Source organism: Atractosteus spatula, chromosome 27 (assembly GCF_055471065.1).
Source record: "Atractosteus spatula isolate fAtrSpa1 chromosome 27, fAtrSpa1.hap1, whole genome shotgun sequence".
Lineage (NCBI taxonomy): Eukaryota > Metazoa > Chordata > Actinopteri > Semionotiformes > Lepisosteidae > Atractosteus > Atractosteus spatula.
In genome coordinates, this window is record NC_142732.1 from 8,680,502 (window position 1) to 8,708,448 (window position 27,947).

General features: G+C 46.5%; 2 protein-coding genes across 5 annotated transcripts in view; one reads left to right on the plus strand and one right to left on the minus strand.

The window, feature by feature from the left end:
- The window catches only part of sgsm2 (small G protein signaling modulator 2), a 65,886-nt gene extending 45,719 nt beyond the window's left edge, over positions 1-20,167 (plus strand). Inside the window, exons 11-24 of the mRNA XM_088907160.1 lie at positions 529-664; positions 2,705-2,839; positions 6,941-7,100; positions 7,592-7,656; positions 8,767-8,912; positions 9,283-9,411; positions 10,116-10,298; positions 11,070-11,444; positions 11,898-12,022; positions 13,066-13,148; positions 13,714-13,823; positions 14,807-14,903; positions 15,488-15,655; positions 16,654-20,167. Coding sequence (XP_088763286.1) covers positions 529-664; positions 2,705-2,839; positions 6,941-7,100; positions 7,592-7,656; positions 8,767-8,912; positions 9,283-9,411; positions 10,116-10,298; positions 11,070-11,444; positions 11,898-12,022; positions 13,066-13,148; positions 13,714-13,823; positions 14,807-14,903; positions 15,488-15,655; positions 16,654-16,742 — 2,001 coding nt within the window. The 3' untranslated portion in view covers positions 16,743-20,167. The remainder of the gene's footprint in view (positions 1-528; positions 665-2,704; positions 2,840-6,940; positions 7,101-7,591; positions 7,657-8,766; positions 8,913-9,282; positions 9,412-10,115; positions 10,299-11,069; positions 11,445-11,897; positions 12,023-13,065; positions 13,149-13,713; positions 13,824-14,806; positions 14,904-15,487; positions 15,656-16,653) is intronic.
- A 1,099-nt stretch (positions 20,168-21,266) lies between these two features.
- LOC148814326 (protein-tyrosine sulfotransferase 1) overlaps positions 21,267-27,947 on the minus strand; it is a 42,443-nt gene continuing 35,762 nt past the window's right edge. For 3 of the 4 annotated variants that reach the window (XM_088906773.1, XM_088906774.1, XM_088906775.1), the window contains 3 exons: positions 26,617-26,667; positions 24,077-24,155; positions 21,267-21,826 (listed from right to left, as the gene is read on the minus strand). In XM_088906773.1, coding sequence (XP_088762899.1) covers positions 24,120-24,155; positions 26,617-26,667 — 87 coding nt within the window. In that variant the 3' untranslated portion in view covers positions 21,267-21,826; positions 24,077-24,119. The remainder of the gene's footprint in view (positions 21,827-24,076; positions 24,156-26,616; positions 26,668-27,947) is intronic. The other variant, XM_088906776.1, reaches the window with a different exon arrangement.

Genomic DNA, 27,947 nt, shown 5'->3' on the forward strand with positions numbered 1-27,947 from the left:
TCAATGTAGATTTAGATACCCCCACATGCAGGGCGTTACAGTAGTCTAAACAAGAAAAAGCAAACATTGACCAGCTTTTCAGCAACATTTAGTGACAACATAGCATATAGTCTGCTGATATTTCTGAGGTGGAAGGATTATGTTTTGACAATATGTTGCACGTGTGGGTCAGGCATGAAGCCTGGATCACATATTACTCTTAGATTCTTCAATTTTGATTGAAACTCCAGTACAATACCTTCCACAGATAGGGCTACGGTTATAATTGATGGGGTGTGCTAAGAAGCAGAACTTACAAATTTTGGTTTCCTCCAGGTTCTCTGGTTCCCTCCCACAGGCCAAAAACATACTGGGAGGTTAATTGGCCTCTTCCCTGCCCTGTCCCGTCCAGGGTGTACCCTGCCTTGTCCACATTTCTTGCCGGTTCCTTGCTGGGATAGGCTCCCAGCTCCCCCGTGACTCTGTATTGGAAGAATCGGTTAGAAAATGGATGGGTGAATGGGACTTTATCTGTGTATGTGACTTCAGGGCAAAGTGTTTCCCAAGCTGCGGAGGAGGAACAGCACCACGAGGCTGGGAGAGCCACGGGACACAGGGGGGGAGGAGGAGATTGCTGCTGACTACGTCTTTCGGATCGTCTATCCAGGACACCGCCACGAATCCAGTAAGCTCTCACCCCGTGACGTGTGACTGCCACCCTATGTCAGAGGCTAGCACCGACGGACGGGCAGTCATGAGAGATCATTTAATCCAGAGAACATGTGTTACTCTTGGGGTCCTTATGTTTTTTCTGGCGGGGGGTTGGGGGTTGTTAACTATTACGTGGTGCTTGCCTTTCTTGTACATGGATTGTGGGTACAGGTCGAGCCTGGCACCTTCTGGTGGAGTCTGCGTGTTCTGCCCCAGGTCCATATGGGTTTCTGCTGTGCGCTCTGGTTTCCTCCCATCTCCCCCAAAACATGCTGTCTAGATTAATTGATATCCCCAGAGCTACCTGAGTGTGTGTTTGCGTGCTGTCGACAGGGATGCAGTCCCTACTCGCGTCCATCCGGAACAGACTCCCACAGCCCTTGGCAGGAACTGGCAGCTATCTGATGATTGTGGGAGGCGTTGATGAAAGCTGATGGTTTTTGCCATTTCCCCCAAGGCTGCTGTGCTGCCTGTTCTGCGGTGATGGGGAAGTGTCTCTTTTCAGAGTTTTCTCACTCGTGTTTTAGTCCATGACTGCATTCCCCAGATGGAAGCCATACGGGAGGCAGAAATAGATCCCGATCTGTAGATCTGGAAACTGTGCAACTTTGTTTGCACCCTGTGTACGAATTCTTCTTGGTAGATGCATGTCCAGTGCTTGAACTGGGCCAGTACTGTCCAGAATGCCGTACCGGCATGTCTGTCTTTTTGAGTCTTGCACAGAGACATATCAACATAATAACTCATAACTCTGGAACAAGAAATAAATCATGTTGGATAAAAAAACACTCCCGACTGTAACCTATACGATCCATTTTTAATTGTTCCTGGTGAACTCATGCTCCTCAGCGCTCGGCAGTTTCCAGAATACGACACATCCATATAACATTGCGCCAGACGCTGCTGCAAATCAGGATGTTATTTGTGCAATCAACTTAGATATTTATACATTTTTAATTAAACCTTCCTATTGATCCAAACTAATGCTGCTAATATTACATTTTTAATCATGTATGTTAAGAACTTGAGTTGAGATAAAACCAAAAAAAATAAAATTAATTAAAAAATTAAGCTTTTTCCCCTTCCAATTATTTTGAAGCTCTGTGTTTGCTCTTCTCTGAGTACAGGGGATCAGTTAATAAGAATACATTTGCAACAAAGTGAGGCCACTATAGACATAGCTGTAAATGTATCTTCCCAGACAGTGCTTCTTAGTTGTATTATTTTTCACCGAGCATTAAACTAATAGACAGGCCTGTTTCCGTCAGACTTTCTACCAACGTTAAGTTTGCTTAGATTGTGGGAGGATTTCCACTTCAAGCACAGTACAGGATGATACCTGTAACTCAGCCTGGGGTGGTGAGTAGGCCTCCTGGTGACCAGGGGTGTGTTCTTCTCTGTGCCCACATGGTCTCTATACGATGAGGTAATGCATATAGACCTCTGAAAAGGGAAAACTGATATGAAATGTAGGGAGGAGGATGCACAGCAGAGGGTTATGTTGCTTCTTAGTTTTAAAAGGTTGTTTTTTCTGCTTTTTCTCGATGTTCATGATTAATACAAAAAAAAGGAGCTGAATCTGGTTATGATTAGACCCTTTTCTTATCTGGGCAACTGTAAGGCAACAGGTGTATTCCTGTACATAAGTGTGTGTGGGTATGTTTGATTGCCCATGTGGGGTAGAATTGGAAAAAACATCCTCCTGGCAGATTAAGTGGGAACACCCACCCAGTGGAAATGACTTTTTCATATACCTATTTTTTAATAAATCTAAAAATGCTAAAGCTTTGGTTCAAGTCTACTTTCATCCCTTGTTGAGCTGGATTGTGGCAGGGTGGAAAGTAATGATAAATACTGAGTATTTTATTTGCTATAGTGCCCCTTGCAATCAGTGCTGGAGATGGGTGGTAAATTCCCACATAGACAGGAGAGGAAACGTGTGTGTGTGTGTGCGTGCGTGCGTGTGTCTGCTGTTTCCAGCGTGCTAAACTGTGTTCTCTTATTGCCCGAGCAGTCACTATAAACTACCACCACGTGACGGGCAGTCGCGCGCCCTCTCTGGATGAAGATGAGGAGGAGGAAGATAGGCTTCACGCAATGATCTCAATGATCTGCTCGCGGAACCTCACAGCTCCTAATGTCATGAAAGGTTTTTATCGCAAGATCGCCCCCTGACAACCCACCCCCCAACCCCCCCCCCCCCCCGTCCTCTCACTCTCCCCCCACGTCCCCCCTGACTTCTCTCTCGCTCCTCACCGCCTCTCGGCTTTCGCTGCCCGGCCCAACAGTGCTGACCTCTGCCTGGCTGGCTGATTTCGGGGATTGGGGTGGGGGTGGGGGGGGCGCCCTGGATTGGACTTTTGGCTATTGGATTGGCAGCTGTAGGTGGGGGGGAAACGCAAAACGTTGCCCAGCTCTTCTGCAGCCCAACTCTGTAGGCAACACCAGCTCGCGATCGTGCTGTTCGAAACAGCAGATGTACAAAAGTGCCGACATTATAAGTCTTGTGCTCTCGTGCCTGTAGAGGGTTTGGGTGGCTCGATTTTTTTAAAGGGAGAGCATAAAATTCATGGTGCTTTGTTTATTTTTCCTTAATAAATTTAGCCACACTGTTTTTTTTTTTATAATTGTCATATACCCAGGGGGGAGGCATAGCGTAGTGAGCCTCTGGTCTTGTAGCTGGCAGGTTGTGGGTTCGACCCCCTGCTGCAGACACTGCTGTTGTATCTTGAGTGAGGTGCTGTACCTCAGTTGCTCCAGTGCTCTACACCTTATGGACGGCCCTGAGCCCAGCAGCTAGATCTTGAAATCCTGACCCAGGTTCGGACCGGTGACGTCTGAACTGCAAGGTTTGACCTGTACTCCACCCGCACACCCTGATTGGTCTGGACCTGTGCATAGATCGAATCCCCCCTGAATGTCTGTATTTCCTATTATACTGGGACTGGCTCTTCCAGCAGTTTTCACACTCCATTACTTATTCATGCCAGTAACCACAATTCTTCGGAAGTCGCCTCCCGTCTCCCTCTGAGGCTGCTTTCTGCCCTCGGAAAATCTCCCAGGGGACTCTGACTTGCGGCAGGCCGTTGCCATGGCAAACCAAACCCACACTCCTCTTCTGCGATGCTTGCTATTTGCTGCGCCCCCGCCCCTCCCCCCCCCGTGGGCGTGAGATACACCCACAGGTGTCTCCACTGCCAGAGACGAGCTGTTAGTGATAACATCCAGTGTTGCTGCACTATGGTGGTATTTTGAGCCAGAATTTCAGAATTAGTCCATCAGATCCTGTTTGTTTGTCCTTTTCACTTAGTAAGCTTTCCAGCTGGGTGTGCTCCGCACTATTTCCATCCTGTGCAAATTTTTTTCCTCTTATTCTCTCTCTGCCATTGATGATCAAAATAAAACAGGTTTGAGCAAACCCCACCTCTCCCATTCCATTCCCTTGCAAGTCTTGAATCTGGCTAATCCTTAGATTGCTCGAGTGATCTTTATTAACAAGGTCAATTAAATAATGATGGCTCAGTTCAGTAAATCATCTGAGCAGCGTGGGTCTCACAGGCATGCTCATCTGGGCCTTGTTATGTCCTGCTTAGTTACAGACCTGGAGTCGTGACACAGACCAGGGCTGGGAGAGTCCAGTGCCTTCTGGGTTCACCTTTAATTTTCTTCACTGCTCGTTTTACAAACGAGAAGAGGCCAGTCAGACAATGTAGGCTGTCAGGTACTTCACTGGTTCCAGGATTTCATCCAGCCTTTTTTTTTTCCCCAAAGAAACTGGGGTATCGACTCTAATAAGCTGGGTAGCATGTTCCACACTCCCACCACCCTCTGGGTAAGCAAGTGCTTCCTGTTCTCGGTGTTAAATGCCCCTTCCCTGTCGTTTCCTGCGGTTCTTCATCTGGCTTGGAAGTTGAATGTTATTCAATGGCATTTAGACACATGCGGTCCCACACGAGCCAGGCTACATCCCATTCTGAGGTCTCCAGGAGTGCTCTGATTGCCCAGACAGTGGAGCTGTTGAAATAAGTAGTTTGGGTTGGGGCCGTGCAGACGGGGCAGAGAGATCTCACCCTGTGCAGACTTCACTTCTCTCAGCACTGTTGGGGGGGGGGGGTTCTGTTGGCTGGGAAAAGCTTGGATTCTTCTGTTTTTCTGTTTTCTTTTGTTATTTTCCTTATTTTGGGTTATATTTGATTGCTTAACCTTTTTTGCAACATGCTTGACTTTTTGCATGTGGCTGGTTACTTTTTATGTGTAATTCTGCAAACTGGAAAAGAACACTAAAAGAATTTGATCACTTCCTTTTCCTTGTGTTGGTTCTTTTTGCTGTTGCTTTGAGGTTGCCGTTTTTTTTCTGTGATGCTGTTCACTGTAATTCTTCACTAATTTCAGTCACCTTTCATCACAGTTGTTAGGTCCTGTGGGGTTCTGTTGTAGTAGAAACATGGATTGTTACGTGAACATGATGCCTATTGACTGTAAAATAAGAACTCTATCCCAAACTCACAAACCTAAAACAAACTAAGGAGCAGAAATCTGATTGTGACATGTGTTTCGGGTTTTGTGCAACAACCAAAGAGAGGCAACACTTTCTAGCAGGCCATCAGCTCCAACCTGAAGAATTAAGGTGAAGAGCATTTTTTGACGTTGAAATTCTCTTTTTGGTTTTATATCCATGTATCCATATATATATCTAGAAATTGTGTTTTTGTTTCTGTTCAGAATTTGAATGCACTTTACAGCATGAGCCTGAATTGCTGCTTAATTTCTTTTCTCCTTTTTTTAAACTGTTCACCCTTTAGCTCCTGAAAGATGTGAATGCTCAAATTTAGCCTTGCTCTGTCTGCTGCATCTCGTGACCAAACTGAACATTGCACTAAGCTGTCGCTGCATTGATACTGCTTCATTTCGTGTCAGTGACAGATGCATGCGTTTCCGATTCCTAACCTTGTTTTCTAACCTGCGTGTTTTATGATGTTATCGACAACATAAATGTATACCGGAATACATCTATGTACCTTTGTTTTTTGGTTAAACATTAAAATTAAGAAGCATAAATCTCTACCTTAATTGAAATCACGGTTGAGCTGAGCGGCCTGTGTTCATCATGCAGGTAAAAGGTCCGGATGGTCAAAGTTGTCAGAGAAGATTAAATATTTAATCACAGACTGTGTGGTCTGTATTGTCCTCGATGTGCTGTGTCTTTTTCTTTTTCATGGCATTCAACTTTTGTGCTACTTACACTGCCACCGAGTGGCCAGGTATTGTAACTGAAATGTTAATGTCATGGAGTGGCATTGATCACTCTCTGGGGAATTTTATGGACGTGGAATGTTCTGCAAAATCGCTGGTCTCCCATGGAATCAGTTTAATGTCCACTGGATAATTATTTTAAAGGAAAATTGCCAGTATCTTAGTTGAAAACAGAATATTAGTATTTGCATATATACATATTTGCATCAAGAGCTTCCTGAGAAGTGGTTCATAGATGATGAAACAGTTTAGGTGTAAAACTACAGTTCAGATCTTTGTGATCCAATTTATGGGGAAAAAAAACAGAGGAATTTGAGGGTTCAATCTCAAGTCTGCATCTCTGAGAGCTCACTCCATTGATATTCCCAGGGGCGAAATGTTCCTTACTGAATGCTAGATATTAACCAGACTACTAGCTCTCTAGACCTCCCTAAACAACGATACAACATCCTCTGTTGCCACGGTTCACCTGTCTGCCCTCGCACGCCACTCCGATCCTGTCAGAGACACAATTGAGAATCCCACACCAAAACGATCCGTTTCACGTTTTGTGTTTTTTTTTACACATTTCACTGATGCAGTGGAAAGTATATATATTTATAATTCTATTCTTCTGTTATTGTAATATTTTTTAAAATGGCGTGAAGAGCTGAAACCTTTTTAAAATAGGCCAGGACTCTCTCTTGTTCTAAAGTGCCCCGCATCTGAGTTTGAGCATTCACCTTAGAAAGCCTGCACCAGCTCAGATCGGTATGCAACAGTACATCCTCAGTGTCACCCTTAGGGCCATGCTTCAGCAAGCTCCTTAATTATAGTAACCATGATTTTGATTAAACAGCAGCTTGAGTGTAATGGCTTGTGTGATCTAGCTCTTGCCCTTCAAGCGTGGAATGGCCGCGCTCTCTGCAGCGCTGCAGCAGGGGGTGGTCTCTGCCTGTCGCCCTGCTCGTGTGATCCGGGGAGCCCCTCGGTGATCCTCTCTGTCTCTGTCTCCCAGACCCCGGGGACATGATCGAGATGCAGGGTTTCGGCAGCAGTCCCCTGTCCTGGCAGCAGGGGGAGTCCGGCAGCCACGTGTCCTCCTGCCTGTCCTGCTCCACGGGGGGCAGCAGCACCCCTTACGAGCTGCACCCCGGCTGCACCTGCATCCACGACCGGTGAGTGAGTGACCCCCTGACCCCCTGTTGGGACTTCATGTGGAATGGCTGCATTTCGCCACCTGCGGCCTGTCCTATGTGTCCACACCCAACAGGCTGTAAAACAACTCACGAGAAGTGTCATTTTGCTTTTGCCAGCAGGTAAATAGAAATTATAGAATGATGCTTTTATACCTCTAAGCTTTAAGCATTGGATAAGGAAATGTTTTTTTTAACTCAATGCATTCAAAGGAGAAGTCAAATGTAACACCTACATGCTGCCAGAGAGGACTACAGGGAATACCGTACATAAGTAGGAAAGTTTACAAGTCAGAAAATACAGAATGTTAACTGCGTCCTGCTTTATCTGCTGCCTCAGAAGGAAATGTTTAAAAGGATTTATACAAAAATTAATAGGAGATGGAAATGTATGTCTCATAAGAGAGAAGTCAGTGTAGAATAGCGTTGCAGGCTTTGTCCTCCTTACCGCTGTGCCCTGTGTTTGTGTCCAGGATACCTCTGAAGATGCTGTGCCAGAACATGAAGAAGCAGATTGTCTCCAGGGCTTTCTATGGGTGTAAGTGAACAGGCCTGTTTGTTTGTTGTGGAATGTGCATGGCCCCAGTGAGTGCCTCCCTGCCAGGCCTGTGGGTGTTTGTACAGTATGGACAATGTGTACAATGTTCTCACCATGTACAAAGGTCAGAAAATGAACAAATCCTATTTGTCCACTGACTTTTTTTGTTTGGAATTGGAATACATGCCTCTATTTAAAAAAATGTGGAATCTCTAGGGTACCTCAGATAACTCAGGCAGTATAGAAGCTGGTTTGTTTTGTGGGTTGTATCCTGTATTGATACAAGTATGCAAACCTGGGCTGTGTCACTCCAGGTGAAGTTAGCAGAAACATCAGCTACCGGTATAAAATGGGAAACATTGATTTTGTAGAAAAGACAGGTATTCGTTTTGACGCCAACATCTTCCGGACAATGAAGCAAAACAATAAGAATGTAAATCGTGTATTTTGGTCTGTTTATGACAATTTATCCCTATAGTTGGGGAAAAACTACAAATAGAGCCAACAGTTGGCTAGTTGAAACAGCAGTGAATTATATCTTCTTTTAACAAGGTTCTTTATAGGGATGCAGTACTCATAAAGTACACCTCCCCAGACCCAAGGATAGCCCTTTGAGAGAGTTGATTAAAGGGATCAAGGAGTGGTTTATTTCCAGATTGTGATCCCTTTGATCCATTACTATGGAACAGTGATCCACAGAACTGGTTTTTGGTGCCCACAGGTTTGCAGTACTGTCAGGGAGAGCCGCCCCAGTGGATACAAACTCCCCTTGAGGACCCTGTAGACGACCTTTACAGTAAACTAGTGTATACCAGCTGCAAGACTAGTTTCATGCTTTTTCCAACACCTTTTTACAAATGTTCCAAGATGACAGAGCTATTGTACAGCAGGGATCCAAACCATGCATCAATGGCATTCTGGGATGTCCAGTTCTGTGCACCCCAAAATGTTCTGCACCTTTATTTCATGCATGCAAGGTTTCCGATAGCATGGAATGTAAAGGTTGATTTGCAGTGCATGCTGTAGATGCGCAATCTGCACAGGTGTTTTGTGAATAAGCTTAAAAAACTCCCCGATTCACGGCTCCTACCTCCTTCCCTCGTGTCTCAGGGTTGGCGTACTGCCGGCACCTGTCCACAGTCCGGACACACCTGTCTGCTCTGGTCAATCACAACATCGTCCCGCCGGACAAGCCCTGCGAGGCGTCGGGGGGCCTGAGCAAGGACGTGTGGAGCAAGTACCAGAAGGATTGCAAGGTGAGAGGGTTGGCCAGGGGGTGGCGAGCCCTCTGGGAAACATTATTTGACAAGTTGTGCACGAAGTGTAGTCCTCCACTGTGCAAAGTGCCAAAGGGAGACGGCTAGATGCTAGATGTTTTGTTATTTTCTCAGTAGACGTTATTTTTTTTTGTTAGCTTTAGCTTGCAGGAAATACTTCTGTTGCACTTTTAAGAGTATACAAGTATCTGCAGAGTTGCAGCTCTCCTGGGCCGTTTTATTTCTGGAGCTTTTTATCTGGTTCCTGGAACCACCCTCGGACTCATGGCCCAATTCTGCAGATGTACAGCTGGGGCATTAAGACTTCAGACTGCCTTGCTGACCACTCTCTCTTTCGCTCTGTGTCTAGAACTACAAGGAGCTGGAGCTACTACGACTGGTGTACTACGGTGGGGTGGAGCACAAGATCAGGAAGGAGGTGTGGCCCTTCCTGCTAGGGCACTACAAGTTCGGCATGGGCAAGAAAGAGATGACCCAGGTACGCTGCACAGCAATCAGTGACACCTGCTGGCCAGACAGTGTTAATCACATTCATATATTTTTGGAGCTACTAAATAGCTGTCACTTTCTCGCTTTTTTTAATAGAATTAAGTGCAATGTCCTGGGGTTACAAAACATATTGAATCTGTGACCATATTAATTCTCACCGGGCTCATATTTATAAGCTTTAAGTGATAAGAGATAAGATAAGATCACTTTATGAGCCCTATACAATTTGTTGCATTAGGAATTCGTCTTTTCGCAGACCCCAGCTTGCTCTCCACGAGACGCACAGGCAGGGAGAGAAGCTGGGGGTCAGAGCGCAGGTTCAGCCATTTATACGGCGCCCCTGGAGCAGTTGGGGTTAAGGGCCTTGCTCAGGGGCCCAACGGAGTAGGATTCCTCTGCCAGCCATGGGATTTGAACCAGCAACCTTCCACCCACAGGTGCAGATCCTGAGCCCCAGAGCTACCGCTCCGCCCCAGTTAACTGCAATAGCCTATTAACTCTAAATTCAATCGCTAGATTGTTATAAACTTAGCAAAGAGCAGAAATACTGTTTCAGTCTGGGGCAAAAGCTCTTTGTCCTACCAGTTCAAGACCTCTGTGACCTGTAACCTGTCCTCCAGAAGTTCAGTGCGCAAGCCGGTCCTTCCCTGTTGGCTGGTGGGCGACGTGCTCTGTCCGTTTTCCCCCCGGCAGATCGACGAGAAGGTTGCTGCCAAGTACCAGCAGGTGATGGAGGAGTGGAAGGCCTGCGAGGCGATTGTGAAGCAGCGAGAGAAGGAGACCCACTCGGCCATCTTCACCAAGCTCTCCTCGGGCAGCAGCATCGACAGCCACGTCCAGAGGCTCGTCCACCGAGACTCCACCATCAGCAACGAGGCGAGCCGGCGCCCACGCCTGTCTGACTCCCAGATCACCTCCTGGGTGTGGCCAGAGTGATAATCTGTCTGTCCTGTTCCATCATGGCCTTTTCTTAAGACAAGATATATTTATTGTCCTTCCAAATGGGTGGAATTTGGACTTTGGCATCGCCATGCAAAACTACATGAAATAGCCACATACAATTTTCCTAGACATGCAACAGGACAGGTACAGGCGTCTCTCTCTGCCCTTATCGCACATCCGATGGCTCCATACAGGAAACAGTCACTTAGCTGCCTTTAACATGGCGATCGCACAGGAAACAAAGGATTTCTCGCAGACATTTTTCTTGGCCGCAGACATTCTCGCACACGTCCCTGCAGGCAGCAATTGGAAAAGGAAATGAAGAGAGTGGGAGGGGTAGTTAACGATCAGCTGAGCTTTCTTTTGAACTGCAATAGAATGAAGCTCTAAGCTGTTTTTTAGATGAACCATTTGCTCCCTCCTCAAGCAGCTGAGGCTGGGATTCCTTATTTAGAACGAGGCATTAGGACAACTCTGTACGCAAAGCGTTTGCGCCCTGTAGTGTCTGTAGCAGAAATTGCAGCCGTCGTGCAATCATAACTGACACAGATGTGGTAGCATTTAAGTCCTGCTCTGGTCTGCATGTGCTTTGTTTGGAATACGCATCTGTACAGATTAATGGGAATTGAATGTGATTATTATTATTTGATTAGTGTGTTAATGTGATTGTTCTTCTCCGCTCCCCCTTGCTCCTCCCTCTCTCAGGTGTTCATGTCAGTAGAAGAGCTGGACAGCAAGGGACGGGGCCTGCAGGGGCAGGAGGACGGTACAACCACTCTGATGAACGTGGGCACCCCCGTAGCCCTGGCACCCGACGAGCGCCCCCTAGTGGAGTTTGACTCCCCAGACTCAGGCCTCCCGTCCTCGCGGAATTACTCGGTAGCGTCTGGCCACTCGCAGATCATGTCCAGCATCGAGGACGCCCAGAGCATGGAGGAGGAGCCAGGGGAGGAGGGGGCGCAGAGCATGCTGGGGGAGCAGGGGCGACAGGACTCTCTGTGCGAGGAGCAGCTCTGCGGTCAGGTCGACAGACTGATGACCGGGCCGGGTGGTGCACCCCTCTCCCTCTCATCATACACGGTAATACGGAGCCCTCTGATCTCCTGCCCACACATCAGCTTTTACTGTACACCTGTAATCACTTTGAGTTTGCAGCACTTATTGAGTACAAGATACAAGCAGAAGTTGTTCATGGAGTTTTGAAAGCAGAAACGTCTTCCTATTAAAATTCCAATATAGGGAATGAATCAATCCCGTCATCATTGAAGCATGAATCATTGAACTCATCTGTTTGAGCTGACAGCTTCATCTCAATTGCTATTATACTGGTCAGTTTTTGCTCTGGCGGTAGCATTGTTATACTCTGAGCACTGCCTTAGGAGAAGGAGCAGTCTGGGTTCTGAGGAAATCGCCACTGCCTGGTCGTGGGAGGGGAGAGCTCTGTGATCGTGGCCACCGTGTCTCTGAAGCGCTCGCCATCATGATGGCTGTACTGCCGCGTTCCTCACCGCGGCGTCTCTCCGTCTCCCCCAGATCGAGCTCCTGGACACGGTGGCCCTGAACCTGCACAGGATCGACAAGGATGTGCAGCGATGTGACCGCAACTACTACTACTTCACACAGGCCAACCTGGAAAAGCTGCGGAACATCATGTGCAGGTCAGCGTAGATACCGCTCTCCTGTATTTTACCCCTGGAAACTGTGAAAGGACAGTGCCTTTGATCCATAGAGTTGGAGTGAGTGAATTGTCATTGTATCAGCCTGCCACAGGAATGTGCACAGTTCTGCAATAGGCTTTCTGATCTGCTATCTGGAGTTGTATCTCTATGGATATCTATATGGATATTAGATTTGCCGGCATTGATTGTAGTTTGAGTTTGACTTAAATAAATGAGATGCTGGTTTCATTTTCTTGTGGTTCACGATTATTAAATAAGCACACAGGTGGCTAGCTCCAATTCAGTTTTGCAGCAGTTTATAATGTCATGTCTCTTATTTTTGTTCTCTGAATTAGTTTATTAACAATAATTTCTTACACTTATAAAGCGCTTTTCTGGACACTCCACTCAAAGTGCTTTACAGGTAATGGGGATCCCCTCCACCACCACCAGTGTGCAGCCCCACCTGGATGATGCACCAGTACACTCCCCACATACCAGCTCTCAGTGGGGAGGAGAGCAGAGTGATGAAGCCAGTTCAGAGATGGGGATTATTAGGAGGCCATGATTGGTAAAGGCCAGTGGGATATTTGGCCAGGCCACTCTTTTCAAGAAGTGCCCTGGGATTTTTAATGAGTCAGGACCTCAGTTTTCTGAAGGATGGCACCATTTTACTGTATAGTGTCCTTGTCACTATACTGGGGCATTAGGACCCACATAAACCACAGGGTGAGCGCCCCCTTCTGGCCCCACTAATACCTCTTCCAGCAGCAGCCTTAGTGTTTCCCAGGAGGTCTCCCATCCAGGTACTGACCAGACTTACACCTGCTGATCTACAGTGGGCTGCCAGCTGTGAGTTGCAGGGTGATATGACTGCTGGCAAGTTTGCCATTCTCTTGTTTTGGATGAGTACATAATTTGCATTCAATGAGAGAGATGTGACCACCTGATGGAATACAGGCTGGTGGTAGGGGGCTGTGCACATCTTGTAGTTGTCCCTCATCTTTTGCCTTCCCTCTCCCTGATCCTCTCTCCTTGCACAGCTACGTGTGGGAGCACCTGGAGATGGGCTATGTCCAGGGTATGTGCGACCTCCTGGCCCCTCTCATGGTCATACTGGATGATGGTGAGAGCGCCCCCTGCCTGCCTGATGAATATGTGCATGCTTTGCCCATTTGACATTCCATGTTGCCATTGGTCAGCAGGGCTGAACAGAGCTTTCGTGTGTTCTCAGTCCAAACCCTGCTCCCTCTTCTCTGCTCACTTCAGCGGAGTCGAACACTTTATTCTCTGGGTTTCTGCCCTGACTGGAATAACATCATGTAGAAAATAACCAACTCAGAGCTCAGGTCATGTATACTAACAGATGTTAAAAATTTAGATATTTTATGATTATGTCCTTTTTATTACATTTTGTATTAATAATTGTTGTGGCACCATCGCTAGCAGAGCCAGATCTTGTCCTGTTACTGATTTTTCCCAATCAGGATTTCAGAAACCTGCATTACACCTCCACCCCACAGATGCTTCACATTAGGCCTTGGGGCCTAAAGAGGGGTATTTCTGGTCCCTACAGAAAACTCAGGGAGGATTTGACTTGATCCACAGGCCTCTCTGTGCTGTAGGGCATTAATGTGTGAGGTTGAGGCCTCTGTATGAAATATTGACACGTTCTTTGTGTTCCTTCCCAGAATGCCTTGCATACAGCTGTTTCACACAGCTGATGAAGAAAATGAGCCAGAACTTCCCGAACGGTGGAGCTATGGACACACACTTCGCCAACATGAGGTCTCTTATCCAGGTGTGTGCAGTGTAAATTCAGATGATAGTGAGAATGTTTGTCAAAAACCTGTTAATGAAGACAAAACAGTCACGAAAATAATCCACAAAGACTAAATTGCTTTGCATTTTTGAGCGATAGGATGAGACGAAATGACCACTCTGACTCAAACTCGTACTGAAATAAATTTAATCTCACACTGTGTGACGGAGGAACTTTCATTCGAGCCAAAGAGAGCACTGATGATTCGCAAAAAATTATTCTTTTCCGGAGTGTTAAATTAAATTATGTTTTACCTGACTGAATAATTTAAACTGAGAAGAACTAAAAACACAACAGACGAGTATTGGAGTCTGTAGCATTTGTGGCATTTTCTTGTGAACATCTTATTATTTTCTATTTTAAAATCCATCCCCGAGGAGAGGGAACAAATGGACAATAGTTACCATAATCCCCACAAATATTGTTTTTTCCTGCTCTGTATTTTATTTATCACAAAGTACAGTGCAATACCGTGTATAATGAAGCACACTAAGCCAGGTCTTTACAGAATGGTCTACTTCATCAATAGCAGTGTCCCAGTCCAACATCATGCCATGGATCGTTATAAAGTAAGTTCTCGTTAAAATAGCCCAACCAAACAGAAGACAAGGAGGTAGCAGCCTCCACCCACCCCTTCAAAGTGGTTTTCTGAGCTTCTGTCATCCCTGTCGGGAAAATAAAATCTGTAATGTTTTGAAAATGTTAGCTGAAAGACATCTGCCAACAAAAGGCTCGAATCCACAACCGGATAGACCAGAAACGTACGTAACTGTGCTGCTCCGTCCCTTCTTTTACCAGGAGATAAAAACACATTTCTCGATGTGTGCCAGTACAAATTTGTCATTTTGTCTCAAGCTGGGTTCCAGTGAAACGAATCCCAGAAACGGGGGGGTGTAGGGTACAGTTCTGCAGAACTGGAGAAAGATCAGATATGTTGTTCCCTTCCTCTTCCTGTCCTACAGATTCTGGACTCGGAGCTGTTTGAGCTGATGCACCAAAATGGAGACTACACACACTTCTACTTCTGCTACCGCTGGTTCCTGCTGGATTTCAAAAGAGGTACCGTCTGCAAGACGCCGGCCACAGAACTCTCACCGAAAGGCTTCATTTTCTTGAAACTGACCTCTTCCTTGAATGAAAATATCAAGAAATATCAAGTGTCAGTCTCTGACGGATACGTTGCAAGGATGCGTGTGCGGTCAGGATGAGCCATGAATCACTAACCACAGGACACAGGTGGTGGCGGCACATTTACTACTGAGAACAGGTGGTGCTTCTTTACCCAAAGGGTTGTGGGAGTGTGGAGCAAGCTTCCCGGCCTCTTTGTTGAAGCCAATACCCTGGCTTTGTTCAGGAAACAGCTGGGTGAGATTGTTGAATCGGTGATCTGCTAACTATCAAACAGGCTAGATAGGCTGAATGGAATGAAACTTTTCTTATGCTCTTATAATATATATGATCTTATATGATCTAACTCTGTTATTTTTTTCTATAAAAGAAAATACAATAATTTCTGCTGATTTCCCACAGAATTTGGAAAGAGTTCCTGCGGAATCTGTCTGGCCCCTCCGCTGAGCCTGTTGGGAGCAGTGTGGCCGCGGTCTCTCGCAGTATTTAGCTGACGGAGGCCTTTTCTTTCTCAGAGCTGCTGTACGAGGACCTGTTCGAGGCGTGGGAGGTGATCTGGGCAGCGCGGCACATTTCCTCGGAGCATTTCGTCCTCTTCATGGCTCTGGCCCTGGTGGAGGTCTACCGGGAGATCATCCTGGACAACAACATGGATTTCACGGACATCATCAAGTTCTTCAATGGTGAGAGAGGCTCGCTGGGGGGACAGCTGCAGTTTCAGGAGCTTTAGACAACTGGCCACCCACTGGTGCGAGCCTGGTCAGTGCCTGGGTGGCAGACCTCCTGGGAAAGCTTGGGCTGCTGCTGGAAGAGGTGTTTGTGGGACCAGTAGGGGGCGCTCAACCTGCGGTCTGTGTGGGTCCTAATGCGCCAGTATTGTGACGGGGACACTATACTATGAAAAGCTGCCACCCTTCGGATGAGATGTAAAACCGAGGTCCTGACTCTCTGTGGTCATTAAAAATCCCAGGGTGTTTCTCAAAAAGAGTAGGGCTGTTACCCCGGCCTCCTGACCAAATATCCCCCTGACCTTCACCAATCATGGCCTCCTAATAATCCCCATCTCTGAACTGGCTTCATCACTCTGCTCTCCTCCCCACTGAGAGCTGGTGTGTGTGTGAGCACACTGGTGCACTCTGGCTGCCATCATCTCAGTGGCGTTATCTGAGTGGAGTGTCCAGAAATGAAGAAATTCTAGAAAAAATATTCTAAATTTATATTGCTGGTGGTTTATGAATTTAAAAGAGCATAAAGCTGTTTGGCTCAAGCTGGCAGGGGTGAGGTGGTCAGGTTATAGTCGTAGCGAGCTGAGATGTGAGGAGGAGGGAATTGCAGCTACTCAAGAAAGAAATGATGCTGACTTCCTGTATTTATACAGGAAGGGATGATCATTTCCGCTTGCCTTCCAGATTCTTGTTGTGATCTCTATGGGTTGTGGGTGAGTGGAACAAGCCACCCAGCTGATGGTACTGTGGCTTCCTTCACGAAACAGGAGGATGAGATCCTGGGATCAATTAACTGCTAAATTGATCGGGCAAGAGCGGCCGAATGACCTCCTCTCGCTAACCCCAGCCCTTCTCATTCCTGCGAGTGCTGTGAACTAGATTGTCTTCACTCCCGAATCGTTTCTCTGTTCCTGGATCTCGCCCCTCCCTCCATGGCTCTGCCTCTTGTCTTGCAGAAATGGCCGAGCGGCACGACGTGCAGCAGATTCTGCGATTGGCCAGGGAGCTGGTGCACAAAGTGCAGACTCTCATCGAGAACAAGTGAGCTCGGGGAGCAGGCGGGAGCGGCGCGGCTGGGGTTGGGGGGGTGTCGCTGAGCGGCCCGGGGGTCCCAGAGAAAGGGGACCCTGGGAAGCAAAAAGAGAGAGACCTCCCTCCTTCTCAGCTGTCCCGCCTTGACTGTTCCGAGAAGCTCCCGTCCGTTCCTCTCAGGGGAGTGACCGGCCTCTGCAGCAGCTCCAGCCAGGACTGACAGACTGCACTGCAAAACACCCCTCTGTTCCAAAGGCCCAAGGGGGCTGGATGGATGTGGGCAAAGGGGATACAGGGCTCTGATGGGTGAAATCCAGGAAGGAGCAGGCCTGGCCTGGCCTGTCTGTCCACCTGCCTGCGTCCGTACTGGCTGGAAACCAGCAGGTCTTAATAAGTGACCACACTGTTCCCTGTGCATGCCCCCCGGCATTCTCTCCCACTGTGACCCAATTTCAACAACAAAAAAACTGCTGAAAAGAACTCGTGCGCGCGCACTTTGGATCGTTCTAGATCGTTCCGGTTTACAGTTACAGTTTACAGTGGACCGAGCCCTGCGTCGTAACCTTCCAGCCTCTCGTTACCTTAAGCCACACTTCCCAGTGCCCATTTTGCTTGAATCCAATGGTATTCACTCTCCCGTTGAGGGGGGGTGGGGGGAAGACAGTGGGCGGGATGGAGAAAACTGCGTCTGGGCGTTTGTGCGCGAAGGCCGAAGCTCCTGCCGAACTGGCCTGCCTGCCAAGGTGTCTTCCCAGCGGCAGGGTCTCTGTTTCAGTGTTGCCTCCTTCCTGTGCCCCCTGGCTGAAGGCCTGCCCCCAGGTCCCCTGTGTGTACAGGCTTATGGCTGCCAGATAAGGTGAGTCAGACAAACGCCTTTCGCTGCCAGAATCAAAAGGAGAAGAAAAAATGCATACTTTGTGACCAACAGAACTGTGCCATTTTTAGGAACTGTTAATGTATTTGGAATTGACACTTTTTCAAGTATTCCATTCTCTGTTGTTTTTTTTGTTATGGTCTTTCTATTTTCTTAAACCATCCAAAAAGCGAGCAATTCTTGTCTATTTCTATTGTGGAGAATATGACTATCCATAGGGAAAGCTTTTAGCTTTTTTTCCCCTGCAAAATCAACATGTTTCTCGATGTGTGCCAATACAAATTTGTACTTTTGTCTCTAGCTGGGTTCCAGTGAAACGAATCCCAGAAACGGGGAGGGGGTGTAGGGTACTTATGAATCAGTTCTGCAGAACCTGCACTCAGTTTTTACAGGCTCAGCTCCTTCCTGATACATTAGCTGCTGAATGGGTAGGAAGCTGGGCTTTACAGTAGCACAGGTAGTCTGAACCAGGAGGATTTTCCTCTTAGTGGTCCAAAGTCCAGTCCAGATTGGTTCCCGGAGTATTCAAGAGCTTCAGTCTTTGTTGTGGGTGCCAAGATTTCAGCAAACACCTGGCCATGCCAATAAAGTGCATTGATTTGGAGGTCAGAGGCAGCCAACAGGCAAAGCAGTCTGGGCCCTGTTGAAAATTGATATTGCAGCAGTGTTGCGGTGCAGCACTTTGCAACAGAGGTGGATCGTGGGACCAAAAGTTGCCTCGCCTCTGTCAAAGTGGTCTGGCGCCTGGGGTCCGACATTTCGCAAGTGTCCGGAAGGGCCATGCTCTGGCTCTGCGCCTTGTTGCCAACAGCACAAAATTCAGTTCTCAACCAGCGATAGCACGAACCAGGATCACGTCCCTACATTTCCAGTTTTCGGAGAGGCGTGTGGTTGTTTTTATAGCTTTGTGGGTTTTAAGTGTAGCACAATGAACAAATGCCACTTAAATAACTGAAATGCAGACCAAATCTTTGCGGCCCTCACCAGCACAGGCAGACTGATGTGGATGAAGAGGTAGAAAACCACTGCAGCTTTGCGTCAAGGATTTAAAAAAAAAATTTTAGCTTGCTCAAAATCAAACAAGTGTTTGAATGAAATGCATCCAGTTTTATGTTTTTTTTATCTCCTTAGGGGTAGGAGAATATGATAGAATATTAAAAATATTCTATAAAGCAGAATCTCAAAAGCATAATCATGATATCAGGCGTCAGGAATGACCAATAGATCTTTTGTAACGGATTTTTAGTTTTTTTGAGTGCCTTTGCATGGTGCCAGAGCCCTAAACCTTCACTCACTTTCGTTCTGCTCGGCTGAGGGTGGAAGTCTTATATGCAGCTGTTGAATGCATCACCTGCGTCACATAGTGCTCTTCTAGGGGCTGTGCCAGTTCAATCGGCCACAGTCCTGTTGAGCTGGCGGGACGTCATACCCAGCAGGCCAGCGTTCAGAATTATCCTGATCTCAGTTCCATAGTTAACGATGCACAACCCCAAAACTAAAAAGAGAAAAGAGAACACTCCAATTGAGTGTTGCCAGAAGCTGCAAGAGGGCTTCTTGCAGACGTGTCTCAGCTGAGCTCCAGCAGCTCCGGTGTGGGGATGTCAAGGTTAATGGCACTTTTTTGTCTGCATGAACCTTAATCAATCAACAGTGTACTCTTCCTTTGGAGATGGTTTTGTACAGGCAGCTGGAGAGAAGTAGTTATTGTATTACAGATGAGATGGGCAAGGTTTTTTTTTTGCACGTATGCTGGTACTGAAATTGCCATGTATCTTTAAGAATGATTTCCTTTTAGTAAATAGAAGGAGTTGGCATAGAGCTATCACTCATTTATCATCAGCTTGGTATTCTTACAATAGAGTCTGACTGTATCCATTTTACCCATATGCATTGTAATGATATGTACAAAAAGGTGACTGGGCTGTTCCCTATGATGGCGTCATGGCATGATGAAAGAGCAGCTTCGTTTGTGCCACCTGCTGACAGATAACCCAGACAGCGAGGGTCCAATTAGTAAAGGGTTAATACAAGTGAGAGTGAACGACGTTCTGACTTTCCAAATAGATGTATTTTTGGATGCAGGTGGTTTTCAGAGTATCCTCCACGCCACCCGTACCAGAGCCCTTTTCCCTCGTCTCTCACCGTTTCCAAAGCCTCCGGGAACGTGTCTTAGCAGGGAAAGATATGCGATCTCGAAGCATGTTTTGGAAAGACTGTATGCTCTATTTAAGATGACATGCTTTTCTTTTAAATTTATGTTGTGAACTGTTTTATTTGTTCTTTCTCCCTCTCTCAAGTGGGGAAATGGAAAAAGAGTTTTAAGGAGACTGGTGTTTTTCAGAATGTATTTCTAAGCCAGGTGTCCTGTATCCTACAGAACTGTACAGCTTTCCCTACAGGGGAAATGTTCGTTATTTGTCGACTGTTATGTGTTCTTTATGAAGGTCGTGCACTGATTTTTTTTTATTTGGAAACAAACATTTGAATGATAATTTATGTATTATTAAGGATTAATTCAAGTATTACCTTGAATGTAACATATCAATAAAAAAAAAGGCTGTCTCATTCCAATTTAGGTGGGAATATCAAGTGTGCTTTATCTTCAGGGTGTTCTGACATCATTCGCCACCAGGTCGCACAGAAGAGCCACATGCCTTTGTCTTGAATAGTCAAAGGTCACGGCTGTGGGAATTGAAGCCTAGTCTAGATATAGCAACCCTTTAGTGTACCTCTGATAGCTACTTAAAATGAATCTTTTAATATGCTTCAGCTTTATTATAGTGTATATAGCCAATGTACAGCACGACGGGATTGGGGGGTAGCACTACTGTCTCGCAGCTCCTGGTTCAATTCCAGACGGGGGGGTGCTGGGGTGATGGGTGTCTGCAGGTTTACATTGCAACTCTTAACTGAATTTAACACACTCTTGGCCCTTCAGTGCACTTCTGCTTTAAAGAGACCCTGAAAAGGTGGCCCTTTTCTGCCATCAAGACTGGTTCAGGTACAGCCCTGGTGGTGCCGCTGTGTCTCTTTCCCAGCTCTCCAGGGGTGGCTGCTTGAGAAGCTGGTGACCTACTTCAGTTAAACCAACCAGGAGCTGAAAAGAGCCAAACCGTAATGAAAACCTGCAGCCACACCTGCTATCTGAGACCACAGCTGGAAAATCTTGCTTTCAGAGATACAAACTGCTTTTCGTGGAATTTAAGACGTGTTTCAGGCCAGAGACCTGAAATGCTGGTGCTGGAAGAGCATACTCCTGGCTCTGAGGGTAGCAAAGCACCTCTGGGCTTAATTAGGAGTTGCTTTGCAGCCCTCTGAGCCAGGAATGTGCTCTTCCAGCTGTAGGTGCTCAGGTCTTAAAGGCTAGGAGAAAATGAATCTGCTCTGGTTGTGCTCCGGCTGGCTGATTCCTGCTTCAGGAATTAAGATGTCCAGCAGGTGTTTGTCGCCAAGCGCTGGAGAAACACTTTTCCTTGGAAAACAAAAAGGCACAAGTCTAGCCTGCCCAAGAGATCACAGGACGGGAGCAACAGGAGGCACAGCGAACCCACGCTTTCACTGTGTGAAAAATCCAGGTTATTGCAATGGGAAAAATGGGAAAAGAGAGCTGAGGGGATCTGCAGTCCTGAAACTGCAGGGAAAACAGGGGAAAAAAAAGCCTGCTTTCATTAAACAGTCATTTAATTACTGGTCCCCAAATACAAAAAGATCACTCCATAGTGATGACAGGTTACAAAAATTTTAAACTAAAACTGCAGTCAACACTTTCACCCGCCCCACCTTGTACATTAGTACCCATGAAATTGCACCATACACGCACATTTAAAAAAAAAATTAAAGATACCACGTCCTCCGGGGCAAAACTCAAAAATCGGTTCACTTTGACAGTGATGCAATGCTCGTTTTACAACAGAATTACAGACTCGACGTGGAAAGAAAAGACAAACGAGAATTCCAGCGAGTATGGCGCGCCAAAATAAAAACGACAAGAGCAATGATACTGCGAGTCCACATTGCGACAGAGGCATTGGATACAGTACGACAAAGGCCCAGCTGACTTCTCCATACTGGGAGAGCAGTCCTGTTCCCGGACAGGGAGCCCGTTCAAGTTCATGGAAAATGCACTTGGATCCCGGTGTGTCCATCAGAGCGCTGCATGTCTTCCCAGGGTTACGTTCCAGCACAAAACTGATGGCAATCCATCCGCACTGTGATGCTTCTTCCTGGAAAAACAGCAGAAAAAGAAAAACAGGTCTAAAAGAGTTTGCAATGTGTTGGAGAAGCACGAACAGCAACAAATCGACCTTGATAACTTCATTGAACACCACTGGCTATACGCCAATAAGCCTTGGGCTGTTTCAAGAGATCGCTTTACTTCCAAAGCCTTGTACAATGGTTTTTTTTTTAACACATTTTTGGTTACCTTTCTGGAGGCGATCCCTAATGTGTTGTAAAAACTAAACATTCCTTAGGGGTTCCACATCATATGATAAACATACTATTAAATACTACTAAAGATACTATTATTGTTTTGTTACACCACCTACATGTGTTCAGAAGACCACTAACCAGGAAGTCATGATGTAATTCACGGTCATGCACATTTAGCAGTGTTGGGTCACCTCCGCCAAACTGGAAAAGTCAAATCATCCTGTATTTTCCAATGGTCATACATCAGAAAGAACTATAAAACCTCCTGGACTGCAGGGGGTTAAAGGGGCTGCTGTTAGCAATTCATATGTTCTTAGAGAAAGGAGAGCAGCGACCTAGAACAATAGAATACTTGCTGCAGGAGTAGCAGTTTAGCTTGTAAGAGCAGCACCCTAACCTAACAAGTTGCCGAGTAAGAGAGAGAGTGCTCAGGCAAACAAGGAGAGCCAGAGTCATTTTCCCCAGCACTACTGCATGTGATGGGGTGACATGGGAGGCCCTGTAGTCAGCATTGCCGTCTCCCAAATCTGGGTCCCCAAGTTCAATTTCAGAGCCAGGGGGCTGTCTGTGTGGAGTTTGCATGTTCTCCCCGAGATCGTGAGGGTTTCCTCTGCGTTTCAACCCGTCTTTGGACTGTGGGAGAATTGACCCCAGTGCAAGTGTGTCTATGTCTGTCTCTCCCCTGTGACGGACTGGCGTCCATAGCGGTATCCTATCTTGTACCTATTGCTTGCTGGGCTAGGCCACGGCTCCCCTGCGATCCCGAATGTGAAGACGCCGTCAGAAAATGGGTGGATGGAGTAAAACTACATTAAGGGAGCAATAACTTTTAGAGTATATCTTTGCTGCAGACAAAACGCCACATTAGAACACCGGCCCTTTCATCTAAAAAGGTTTGTGCTAAATTGCTTAATTAAATATTTAATGATCCACCATGCTGACTGCATTTCAAAAAGCAGTCAGCCCCAGATCACACAAACATCTCCACCATTGTCTCAAAAGGAAACAGAAGCTCATTAAAGAGGCAGGAGGCAGTTTTTGTTTCATCAGAGAAAGACCGACAAACTCGATGTTAGCATTTTAATCAAACATTCCTCCCCCCAAATCAAACTGGCTGTGAAAGCGAGCTACTCTCTTTTAGAAGTCTAGCTATTAGCATTCTCCTAATTGTTTGTTCATGGGGATTATAACAGTGGAAGGTTTGATCCTAGTCTTGCACATATCTGCTGACAAGAGTATACAAGTCTCACCCAGGACCTCCCTGACAAATCTCTCTCACATCCTGCCTCCCCATTTACACCCAGCAACTAACTCCCAAGCGCGGACTTTGCAATAGTGAGGCTTGGACAGTTTATTCTCCTTGCTGGGCTGCCGTTCCCTCAGCGATAAAAGGGAAAACATAAAACGTTAAATATAAACGTTTCATTCCCTTAGAGCATTCATTAGGATCGAGCTGCTGAAATACGGATGTGTTCAAAACATGAGGTTACAATGGGGAAGTCACTCAGTCCTTCATGGACGCCCACTGTCTTTGCTGTTATGTTAACTAACCACTAGGTGGCGAGGTGGGGGGGGGTAAATTAGCATAGCACAGTACTCGAGACACTGCACTCAAGCCTGTGCAACATGTACACATCCATACTGTGCTTTCTCACGGCCAGCCATGAGGAACCACTGCAAAATCCCATGTTAGCGAGAGGAAGAAATACAAAAAACAAAGCAGGTAATCAAGTTATAAAGTTAGTAAACCTTTCTCATAAAATAACAACTCAATACCTACAGCCAGGGTAAGACTCTACAAAGAGTTGCTGATATTTAAAGTGAAGTTTTTTTTAAGCTTTGGAAAACGAAAGGATTAAATTCAGCCAGAACAAAATTAGAATTCATTTTAAAAATAAACATCATCATGCAAGTCAAATGTTTAATTCCCTGCTCCTTTTCAAACATTTAGACTTTTGTATGCAACTCTTTATGAGAAAGGGGGCCCCAGGCCTGAGAGAGAAACAAGAAATGTCAGTGAGGAAAAGGCATTTGCAACACACTTGGATTCCTTTCCCAGAGCGGAGTCCTCTCCTTCCCTCCACATTAACTGGGATGTGGTTTTTCTGGAGATTTCGGGATCTGAAAAGAGAGAAGAAATGGAGTTGGAGAGAGTTGTTGGGTTGGACACACCTTTAGATTCCTCTCCTATACTGCCCTCCCTTCTCTGCCCCCGACAGACTGGCCGTGACTCCCTGTGCTCCTTGTCCTCTCGAGTCCCTGCTCCTCTCTTGGTCAGTAGAGACGGCCTTTGCTCTGTCCATCTTTGCTAGTGTCCTGCTGTCCTACAGCAGCCTTCCAAGGACTATTAACAAACCTTCCAACGTTCCTCATTCGCCATATTGTAGGAGACTATCTCCAGAGCAGCACAACTCCTTTATGGCCCTGAATGTAACACCCACACAGCAAACACTGGGAAACATTTCAGATGAGGATTACTCCCAATGAGCACATGCAACTTAGTCATAGGTCTGAAGGCTTCACAGTGGGCCCCTGAGACTGGGGGGGAGGTTTAAACATGTACAGGTGGGTCTTATTTGTGCAGATGTGACCCTCCTCTCCATTTGGTTCAACCTTACTGCTCATTACGATATTTATTATTTGAATGCAGCAGCAAGAAACTATAAAGCTACGGCAGGAAGGTAAAACAAAACCTTTAACTCCAGGCAAGGCGAGTTATTAAACTACACCTCTTATTCTGAAGGAGAATCTTTTAGAGCCTGAGGCAAGGTGACAAACCGCAGAATCACGACATCTGCGTAGAGCTCCACCCCCCAGACAGGGTTAGAGGAGCCCCAAGATCCTCACTGGAGACGGTTCTTGCGTTCAAATGCAAACCCACTCGAGGAATTCTGCGCTCTCGAGACCCGCACAAGAATGGGTCATCAACACTGAAAGCTCAGAGCAAAACCGCAGTCATTCGGCAAAACTGCGCCGAGAGAGAAATCAACTCTACAAGTCTAATTTCAGCCACTTTGGGCACCTTCTCCTGCAAGGGAAACTGAACCCACTAATAACTCGGGTTCACTGCACTAGTCTGAAGGGGTGCGATGTCAATCAGAATGAGCAGAAGGTATCAGTTATTGGAGAAACCCTCTTTGTGAGAGCTCCCAGCTCACCTGCACAGGCAAGTGAGAGTGCCTGACCTACAATCACGCCCTAATATTTAGATTCATCTCTGCAATCTCTTTAAACCGCGTTCTTCAACAGCAGCATAAACAGTAATTTAACTGCAGCCAAGCACTGCTCTGTTTTCAGGCTTCGTGGTGCTAATTAGATCATAAGCCTGTGCTCTTTCACAGCATTCGGCCCCATAAAAACACCAGCCCTTTACTTGTTTTATAAAACCTCGTATACGCCAGGGATTACACACCCCTGAAGGTCTAGACTTAAAACAGATGAAGGTTTTTTTTTCTCCTTAAATCTCATTTACCAATACAGCTTGCTGGCAAGGTTTAAACGACAAAAAGTGCTTGAAGACGAGGCAATACCTATTCAAGGCCTGCAAAGCGACTTCAACACACTCACAAAACACAACAGCACAACTGTGCAGCACAATTCAGTAGTTAACGGGGCTTCACTAACTACACAGTTAGTTGCAGACAACCATTACACTGGGGGACCGCATGCAGGCAGACTCTCTGCAGAGACAGTCAAGCATGTATCCACACCAGAAAGTCGTGGTACCGTGGGCCACATGTTCCCTGCAACAGCTTTCGGAACAGAATCAGTCAGCTGGACCCAGGCCAACACCGAACTTAGAACTGGTCTCTGCAGTTCAACGTGTAACAGACTGCCTTCTGAACGCACTACTGTGAACCATTTAACCGTTTCGGGCAGGCTGCCCAGGTTACCTTGACCACATTGGCCTCGGTCTCCTGGAAGGTTAAGGTGAACACTGAAAAGGGGTCCAATGGCTGTAACAGAAGAACATGTTGAGCCAAAGGCTACCACAGATCCTTCAGCCAGTCAGTGGTAAGGAGGTGGTTACTGCCCCTTGCCCGAGGTGGCCCAGTATGTTGGCGAACACTGCAGGGTGGCCAAGGTCCCCTAGATGGATCAGCTGAACAACGGCCGGGCCTGTATTTCAGCCTTCTTAAAATGGAGTGCACCTGTTCTCTATACTTCCACCTCTGACCGAGGCAAATTCCATCATCAATCAAAGCAAAATCAGATTTCCCCATTTTTAACTCCTTGAACTCCTGTTTGTTTCCTTTGATCATTGAGGGGGCAGTATACTTCCACAACACTTGGGGGAAAAAAAGAGCTCAGGCTGATTTAAGGCTTTGGAAGATTACAAGATTTTTTTTAAAAAAGCAAGGAAACGGCTAAGCTAGTGGAGTTGAGAGGAGAGAGAGCCGATGCAGAACTGTTCAGAATCATTTACACAGCGAGTTCAGGGGAATGGAGAGTGGATCATCGCCATCGACGACGGGAGAACAGAACACAAACGCAAGCAACAGACACTACGGCATTGATTCTGAAACAAAAACAAAATCTGAAACAAGAAGGTGCAGAACAACAGGCAGAATAGTTACTGTACCTGTGGTTGTTCTTTAAGAAAATCAGGTAGCTGAAATTCACCTTTATAGACCTGAAAAAACAAAGCAATGGCTTTAGAAGCTGACAAAGACATGGGGAGTTTCAAAACAACAATTTTATTTTTAGCAAGATTCCTGACCTGCATAATTCTTCACGGCTGAAGGGAAGACTACACACACACACACACACACACGACCCATTTTAAACGCCTTCAAATCAGGAGCCCCATTAGTTAACGTGCAGTTTTCCCAATAGGCTGCCAGTACACAGTGTATTGCTCAGTTACGCTACCAATTACAGCTTCAGCACTCCTCTATAACACACCAGTCCAAAGACTTTTTCCCCCCTCTCTTTTCCATGCCCTCCCTCTGGTTTGCATTCAGATTTCCCTTTGGGGGGAAACACCACAAAAGCAGGCCAGCATCCAGACCGCAACACAGCAGCAGGCCCGGCAAAACGCAGTTACCAAGTCCGGGGCTTTTTCCTTTTTAATTCTAGTGCCGTGGGGTGTCCTGTGGTACTCCTGAACGGCAGAACAACAGGAGACAAGACAGCGATGAAAGGTTTCAAAAAGTTTTTGTTTCCGGTCCCAAGCACATCAGCGCGTTTTTCAAAATCCATGTTTTTCTGAGGAAATCTCAGAGCCTGGGGGGTGGGGGGGTTAATCCCTTTAATGCGAACAAGTTAAGAGAAGCTTCTGAAATCTCATTCTATTGTGGCTGGAGCTCAAAGCCCAATGAGCCATCAGGTTTGCAGTTAAATAGAGAGACCATGCTGCTAGAAGAGGTTGCGATACTTATATGCCACAAACGTAACGTTGGGCTATCTAGTATCAGCATTTCCATGCTGCACTATTCCAAATGGGTCGGGCTGAAGCTAATTGACTTCTCGTCTGCGGTTCTGTGGGTAAGTGGGCAAACGCAACGACTGGATCAGAACCATGCAATGCGATGGAATGGAATCCTGTGACCACATGATCCAGCCAAGAGCTGCTGGCACCAAAAATGGGGAGCTTCTTTCAGGGAAGAGGAACAAAAACTGTAAAGTAGCTTTCTTTATGGTGGAACACACGAGCCCACACAAGGGTGAACTCTGCAGACAGGATGCAGAAAAAAAATCTCTTCTGGGAGCCATTTACATGTGTGTCAGTGGCACGCAGTCATAAATCTCACTAATACGGCACAGTCATGTCTCCTGCACACTGGATATTATGAGTCACAGACCTCTTTAAGGGCTGTTTCAGGGATCTGGAGAAAAAGTTGAATTCCAGGCAGTGACTTGTATGATGTGGTATGTGTTAGTTCCGGGTTTCATTAAGTCTTTCATAATTTG